Raw genomic sequence first — 9179 nt, 5'->3', positions numbered from 1 at the left:
TATATCTAGTAAGAACTAGAACATCGCCAAGTACATGATAGTTCTAGAACCGTTGCGTCACGGTGGTCATGTGACTCGCTGACGCAACAGTATGTTTTGAGTAGCTTAGTGAAAATCGCTTAAGAGTTGTCTGAAATATGATGGAACGAAATGGGAAATAATTCAGAAACGTTATTATAAAAAGATGAAAAAGTGACACTATTGGCTTCTTAATGTACCACAACTACCTCAAGTGTTCAAAATCAAATTATATGGCTAGTTCAAGCTAATAGCTTTGACTTGATGCTCCACAAGCCTATATTTATTGGTACTGACAATATTATTAAATAGACGATAAACGGTATCAATTTTTAAGATTTTGCCTCTGACACCTTTTTTGACCACCATATGTACATTAAAGTCGGTGATTTTGGTGCATCAGTGGATGGTGTCCCCTCCAAATATACCAACTAAACACTAATCATTTTATCCAATAAAATCGACTCGAACATACGATTTGACGCTAAAATTCAGTCTTACAAGTTTTCAACAACCCAATTTGTTTTTTACTTGGGCTCTCAGATATATATCTATACAAAAATTTCACAGAAACAAATAATTGAAATGGGTTAGGCTTACACCCGAGTGCTAGAGGTAGTAGGTGATGATTAGAAAAAAGAACAATAATTAAAATTATTTCATCTTAAAAACTATTTAATCTAGAAGAACAAAACTTTACCAGAGGCACATGGAGGATCATAAGTTTTATTCGTTAAAGTTTCGACATGGTGCAGTGTGTTTAATAATTATTTAATCTAGAAGAACAAAACTTTACCAGAGGCACATGGAGGATCATAAGTTTTATTCGTTAAAGTTTCGACATGGTGCAGTGTGTTTAAAAACTATTTAATCTAGAAGAACAAAACTTTACCAGAGGCACATGGAAGATCATAAGTTTTATTCGTTAAAGTTTCGACATGGTGCAGTGTGTTTAAAAACTATTTAATCTAGAAGAACAAAACTTTACCAGAGGCACATGGAGGATCATAAGTTTTATTCGTTAAAGTTTCGACATGGTGCAGTGTGTTTAAAAACTATTTATCGAAGTCGTTTTTCCCACAAAGTAGCATTTATCATATTACTATCTCTTTCTTTAGTTTGAATATCATGTATGTCAGTGTGCAATATAAATAAAATTCACGTTTTAAACTTTAAATTTTACTTGAAACATGAAACAGATCTACCTTGTAAATTAATTTCAGTACATAATTAACTGACATCAACAGTGAATCCAACCTGTACATTTTCACCTAAATGGTCGCATATGGAACTGTGTTATATACCAGTTTATTACTTCCTGTAATAAATTGATATATAGAGCTAGACTAAAGTCAATACAGCGTAGTTTCGCTTTATTTTATTTTGGTAAGCCGGAAGGAAGCTCGCTAAGCCCTTTTTAAACGGTTTCGGTAGCCCTAAACTTGTTTTGCGTGAAAAGGTCTTGCTATGTTTGTGGTGGTACACATAATCCTTTAGTGTATTTGTTTAATATGTTAGGGCAACGTACTTATCCATCCTGTTTAGACCAGATTTATAAATTTATGTGTTCTCGCCTGTTCTTCCCTATTAATTTGTTTGTTTGGAATTAAGCACAAAGCTACACAATGGGCTATCTGTGCTCTGCTCACCACGGGTATCGAAACCCGATTTCTAGCGTTGTAATTCCCCAGACATTCCGCTGTGCCACTGGGGGCCCCTATTAATTAAACGAGAACGTAAAATAACCTACGTACAAAAAAGGGACCATTTAGTCCTTCAAGGTTGTCCTTTCACACTCACTCTTGAAAAAGTTACAAATTTAAACCCACCTTTTATTTTGTAAATCATCAATTTCACTCTAAGTGCTACTATAAAGTACCGACCGCCATTACTGGCAACGGGAACTTCTTCGACAAGCCGCCTTATTATGAAAAAAAAAAGAACGTTTTAATTGATGCCTACTCTGTGTTTCCAAATTTTAAACTTGTGTCCTCTCGTCCTGTTATCTTCAGAATACGACACATAGAATAGAGTCCTTTATCCTATCGTTCCCCCGGATGGGCTTGTATGTTTCAGCCCTTATGTTTCCATGAGAAAATGTGGTTAAGATAATTTTCCTATTCCTGGAGTCACCCTTTCTTAGATAAGGAAGCCAAAACTTTACACAGTGTTTCAAGTTATGTCTAACTAGTGATTTCTATAGGTTGATTTATTTTGATCATTACAAACCTGTAATATTGTAATATATTAACAGAATATTTTGTGTTTTCTAGGTAACTGTTTTGGTGCGGGATCACAGGCCTTGCACCTCCGAGAAAACCTACGAAGCCCAGACCGGTAGTTTGCCCCAGGCGTTTGTTGATGGCACCAGAGGAAGAAGAGAAGATGACACTGTATTTATTGTCGAGAAGGAACCTGAGCAGCACGTTGAAATACACGCCCGCCACATCTCAACTCATATAATCATCAGACAAGTTGGTAAATACTTGACTTTTGCCATAAAAATACCACAAGAAATCGCCAGACTGGGTGAGCAAAGTGAAACCTTGCAGCTTTGTGTAAAAGGTTGCCCCCGACGTGAACTTATAGATTACAACAAGCTGGTTGGTTCAGCAATGCCTGTGCAGGAAGCAGTCAACATGTGTAAAAACTGGAACATTACAGACTTTTACTTTGATGCTTGCGTTTTCGATCTACTAACAACAGGGGACTTGAGCTTCAGTCAGGCGGCCGGTGAGGCTAGAAGAGACGTTCACTATTTAAACCCCTCCTCAGCCAACGGCGAGAATCGAACGTACTTGCTACCAGGCACCGTGGGTGCCTCGAACAATGGAACGCCAGAGAACAGCGCTCCCGGGCGGCCGTTAGTTCTGTTTGCCATAATAACATGTTTGTGGATTACATTTTGTAAAGAATTAATGTAAGTGTCCTGTGAGCTATAGTTAAGATAAAAGTAGTTGCCATAAAATAGTGTAAATATATTACAGAAGAAGGAAGGGGGGAAGTGTATCAACTCAGGACTGAATCGAATGTCACGTGACGATAAGTTTTTAGTCACCTATAGAATACGGTGATAATCCTCTGATACGTTTTGTATTGTTTTCAGTATTTACTTTTGTTGTGTATTGCGTTACCCCACCTAGATATATAGATACAAAAATGTGATATTTATGACATCACAATCTGCGATATTATTATTTAGCCGAGGCGAATACGAATCATACACGACCACATCAATTATCATCACGACCATCATAACGTGTCAGGTTATTCATCATTAGCCACCTTGTGGTTGTTATAAGGAAGTGAAGTTAACGGTCAGTATTATTATTATTAAAGAATATCTACAGTGTTTCTTTACATCGCCCTCAGTTTTCATTCTAATAATAACTTTAAATATCATTGATGTAATTTACAGTGGATTTAATTGTATTATGCAGTCAATCCCCTAAAGTAATTATATACAACGAGGAACTAAAAGTAGGTTTTTCTGAAGTAAAATTTTTAATTATATTTTGTCAAGATATTTATCAGTTCTCTTGAATTACAACTCGATTTAACTTAATATTTATATTCTCATAACTTTGTAAATATCACTACGACCCCGGAATACATTTGGTATCAATCAAGAACTACATTACCAAAATGTTCACCGAGGTTTCGGTGGGATATCCAAGTACATTCAGCGCATTGTGTTCTTATCTAAAACCGTATCAACCAAGGTGTGTACGACCTCTGATCCACCTTCAATGCCATATCTTTCATATCGGAATTCAGAACCTACACCTAGACGTTCAGATACTTCAAAAGCTTTACGATACAAAATAATCACACAAATTGCAAGTTACACATTCTGTTACGTCTTATTCAAGAATAATCGTTCTACGAATACTTAACCTAAACTTCAGTATTGTAGTATAAAAGCAAAACAGAAATAATACTCTGTCCATCTTCTCCTCATTATTATATCTGCAGCTCAAAAGGTGATCTAAATATTTTTATAGGAATTAATAAAAACCCTATAACTCGAGCGCTTTCGAAAGGTGGACCTTTCCTCTTCAGGGACAAACTGGGAAATATTTTTATTGTATTATTCATCCCCTTTTGTATATTTTTCTCTTGTCTTCTGAGGTACCCACGTTATTTTCTTTTTTACTTACCACCACATTCTTGTATGCCCAACACTACCTTGAACGTTCTGAACCCCCTTTCCCTGGTGTTTATCGACATAATTAGTTTATGCTATTCTTTGCGGTAGTGAACATTTTTGGCTGAAGAGTTGCCAGAATATGCACCAGCTCCAAAAAATTTAGTTTAAACCCTAGTGGTGGATTTAATTTTTTGTGTGCACAGTTTTTGTATGTTAGTAAATGATAAGGTAACTAACCCGTCCGTGCGGCCAGCTACTATCTACTCCGAGGTTATTGATCACCGGTGTTCACATACATGGTCGTTCGGCATCTCCTGTTGGGCGTCAACGCACACCTTTGGTTACCTGCACACACGCTAGTCGAGAGTACGAGCTTCCCCTACCCTACGTTGTAATGGTTTAGTCCCAATTGTGGGGTACAACAGCTGGGGTCCATCGTAGTAAGGAGCGTGGCGGCGAATGATTCACGGCTGGTGAGGGTCGTGCCCTGTAAAAATACCGTCGTGTAAACCAAGTACTTGTCCTTAACGTGTTACAAACAGGCTTTAACCATCTTAGAGTGTGTTTTCTAACACGCCCGTGTCTTCTGCCTTGGGGGGGGGGGCAGAGCGAAATAATTCTTTATTGATTGCAGTTCAAATGATAACAGTATGTATAAAAAAAGCTTAAGTAACGAACAGTTCAAAACAAATATATCAGCCATATGTATTTGTGTATGTACGTATGTATGCGTGTATATATATATATATTCGGAAAGAGGTCGATGTCTCTGTTACCGACTTAAGTTCGTACACTTTGATCAGTGAGTTCAATGAAATTAAAATATAGTGTTTTTAGTTTAACAAAGGCTATTAAGCATTATATATTACATTACTACATAAATATTGTAGTTTCAAAGTTACAATGCTATTGTTAGTCACTTGTTTTCATCTCGCCTCGGCTTTCTTGTGCCATGAGACTCAGCGTTTAGTGGTATATGAAACTATCCTGTGTTATCAAAGTGTACGTGCCTGTAATATGGTGATCTTCTCACACATATAGGAAAAAAGAAATCATTTTGTGTCCCAGTTAAAAACAAACGGTGTTTTAATAAATAGAAATTGATGATATAAAAACGTGGTTTAGACAGAGTATTTTACGTGTCACATTATACATAGATTGTAACATGTGAACATCAGAACTTAATGGTTATAATGAGCTTGGGTTTGTTTCTAGTGTCGAAAACACTTTACAGAATAACACATTTAAACGGTACGTTTATTTAAGTTTTTGCTGTTAAAAGTAGAAATGTTTTGATGTCTTTCAGCCGTTACCACCTGTTGTAGAACGTATGTAGACGTGTTGTAATTTTCTGTATATTTGTAGATCTTCTGTCAACATCGGGTATATATGTAATATTTCTTGATGTTGTAAATTTTGAGACTAAATGTAGCAAACTTTTTATCTGCTAGTGTACTTTTATGTATATTTATAAATTATTTAGATCAATGTTTGCAAATGTAACACTGGATTTAAATATTCTAAGATTTTATCAAAATAAAACTATGTATTGTGAAATCTTTTTGAATGCATTTTTATGATATTGTGTTAATCACCTAACATTCAACCTTCGGTTGAGCTGCTATTCTGATAAACTTAGTTTCCAATTTAGTCTGAAAATAATTTAGTTATTGTTACGAATTCCTAATCCGAAAAGTAATGTAGACAATTTTAATCAACCAGAAAATAAACAATGAAATCACAAAGTTGGTGTCCAAACCGTGATACAGTGAGGGACAGATTAATCAATTGATATGTTCTATGACATTTTGTAATCTAAAAGGTTTTATTCGGCAATTCAGCCATTCTACTAAATTCAGATCTAAAGTTAATGTTATTATAACTGATTATATGGAACTAGGCCTAACTCACATGGGTGGGAAAATGAAAAGTGGATGCCAGGAACTGCGTTAGTGAGTTAAACGTCAGAAACTATAATTATAATTTATTTTCAATATAAACTCGAACTTTATTTCTAAAATAATCTGATTTTATTGAAATAATGTCGATCTGTCTAGATAAAAAAGGAATATATAAAACAACATCCTTAAAGGTATGTGTCTGTATTATCCATGTATTTGTACAATTTTGTGAATATCTAAATTTAATATACTATTTAATGTATTCAGAAGTCAGATTTTGATGTTAACAAAACTTTGAAATCTATGTAATAGCCCCTAAATAATAAAATATGGATGAAACCATGTTGTTCTTCCATGCTCAGTGTAAGAACCATGTTTCGGAAATCTTAATATTTCGTTGAGTGTTGGCAAAAAGAAAAAAAAAGTGTTAGAGTTTATCTGTGTTTTTTCTTGTCTTAATAATTTATCGTTGAGGTGGGTGATAAACGTGTGAAATCATTGGTTGAAAATCAGCAGTGAAGTACTCTTAGGTTGTTGTAGAGACAATAAGGGAATTATCCAGTGTCTCTAACGTAAGTAACGTATATAGTTTCACACTTTGTACGAGTAGCCGTGCCACTAATGATGATGATTTGACCGTAATGATAAGGTACGTGAACCTGTCCTCTACATACCCAAGGATTCAGATTATATATACACTTCGCCATTAATAACAACTGAATGTCACTTCATTGTTTTCGGGTCTGTTGCGCGTGAAATTGACTTTTGTTTTTAAACCAGCATTTGTCTTTTTTTAATGTTTGTTACATTTTTAAAACGTACAAGTGGCGCCCAAAAAATACAAATAATTTTTCGAACTTTTATCGCCTTCTCTTTTAGTTTTCAGGCTGTTTGTTCATATTTTATTCCCACCAGATTTGCAAACTTTCCAGCACATTATACTGCTAACCACACTAGTTAAAAGGAAGTCGTGTGATTGATAGAACAATACCAGTGATTATTAAATATTTTTATTAACTGATTCGTGCTTCGAACAAATCTTACACTGAAATGTTTGTAGATGTAGGTTATTTAATCACACTACTATAAACGTACGATAGCTAAGGCCAGGAGTTCGTTCACAAAAAAAGACACTTTTTAAGCACTTTTTGGCGGATTCTTCTACTTCTAGTACACATAAGGTAAAAGTTATAAGAAGCAAACAGATCCTACACTGAAATGAGGGCATGTTTGTAGATGTAGGTTATTTAATCACACTAATATAAACGTACGATAGCCAGGAGTTCGTTGACAAAAAAGGACACTTTTCAAGCACTTTTTGGCGGATTTTTCTACTTCTAGTACACATAAGGTAAAAGTTATAAGAAGCAAACAGATCCTACACTGAAATGAGGGCATTTTTGTAGATGTAGGTTATTTAATCACACTAATATAAACGTACGATAGCTAAAGCCAGGAGTTCGTTGACAAAAAAAGGACACTTTTCAAGCACTTTTTGGCGGATTCTTCTACTTCTAGTACACATAAGGTAAAAGTTATAAGAAGCAAACATATCCTCTACTATCCCTATTCATTTTGTCTTATAATCACTTTTATAATCTAAAACTAAACAGTACATTACTGCGTATTAACACATGTAGTATATTAAAATATATTGTTGTGGACAATTTTTATGACAGAGGCTTGAGCTCACCTAACCTCACCACCAATTCAAGATAACATTTTCAGAAAGGAAAACGATAAACTACGCATGTTTATGTGACGATGAAGTTGTTGTATATTGTTTTGTTTATGTGACGATGACGTTGTTGTGTTTATGTGACGATGAAGTTGTTGTATATTGTTATGTTTATGTGACGATGAAGTGGTTGTATATTGTTGTGTTTATGTGACGATGAAGTTGCTGTATATTGTGTTTATGTGACGATGAAGTGGTTGTATATTGTTGTGTTTATGTGACGATGAAGTTGCTGTATATTGTGTTTATGTGACGATGAAGTTGTTGTATATTGTTGTGTTTATGTGATGATGAGGTTGTTGTATATTGTTATGTTTATATGACGATGAAGTTGTATATTGTTGTGTTTATGTGACGATGAATTTGTTGTATATTGTGTTTATGTAACGATGAAGTTGCTGTATATTCTTATGTTTATGTGACGATGAAGTTGCTGTATATTGTGTTTATGTGATGATGAGGTTGCTGTATATTGTGTTTATGTGACGATGAAGTTGCTGTATATTGTGTTTATGTGATGATGAGGTTGTTGTATATTGTTATGTTTATATGACGATGAAGTTGCTGTATATTGTGTTTATGTGATGATGAGGTTGTTGTATATTGTTATGTTTATATGACGATGAAGTTGCTGTATATTCTTATGTTTATGTGACGATGAAGTTGCTGTATATTGTTGTGTTTATGTAATGATGAAGTTGCTGTATATTCTTGTGTTTATGTGACGATGAAGTAAATTAGACTGTGGACTTCTGTGCTTCTTTAATTTAGAGACGACGTCTAGTGGGCCACGAGCTATGCTGCGCCCTCTGTCAGGTATATATATAGCTCAAAATGTCAGAATAAACAAGGAAGAAATGTCGTGTTTAAATCAGCCTTGAATAGAACAGTGTTACATATAACAAGAAAATCATGTCGTCTTTCTCACAAATGATACTGGTCTCCCTGTTTTCCAACGAGTATTAGTATCTCCCCAAAACCCAAGCTACGTGCAATAAGAAACCTTATTAATTACAGTTTCCCTTTTTCGTTTCATTAACTCACAAGTAGGAAACCAGATGACAATAAAGCGAACTAGAATCTGACTACACAAGCATTCGGAATATCGAAAAAGTTGGAGATTTTTTTAAATCATCTCATGTTATGCACGATGCTAGTAATGTATTTGAATGTGTACCCAAAGCCTATGGCTGGCGAGTTGTGTATTTGAATGTGTACCCAAAGCCTATGGCTGGCGAGTTGTGTATTCGAATGTGTACCCAAAGCCTATGGCTGGCGAGTTGTGTATTTGAATGTGTACCCAAAGCCTCTGGCTGGCGAGTTGTGTATTTGTTCAAGTGGAATTATTTATCATTCACTTCCTTTTTTGTCG

General features: G+C 35.0%; 1 protein-coding gene across 2 annotated transcripts in view; it reads left to right on the top strand.

Moving 5' to 3' along the window:
* LOC106461501 (RGM domain family member B-like) overlaps positions 1-5725 on the top strand; it is a 160290-nt gene extending 154565 nt beyond the window's left edge. For both annotated transcript variants that reach the window (XM_022388478.1, XM_013921323.2), the window contains exon 4: positions 2292-5725. In XM_022388478.1, the coding sequence (XP_022244186.1) occupies positions 2292-2942 (651 nt within the window). In that variant the 3' untranslated portion in view covers positions 2943-5725. The remainder of the gene's footprint in view (positions 1-2291) is intronic.
* Positions 5726-9179: the final 3454 nt, after the last annotated feature.

This window comes from Limulus polyphemus, unplaced genomic scaffold (genome assembly GCF_000517525.1).
Source record: "Limulus polyphemus unplaced genomic scaffold, Limulus_polyphemus-2.1.2 Scaffold973, whole genome shotgun sequence".
Lineage (NCBI taxonomy): Eukaryota > Metazoa > Arthropoda > Merostomata > Xiphosura > Limulidae > Limulus > Limulus polyphemus.
This window is presented reverse-complemented; position numbering and strand designations above follow the sequence as displayed.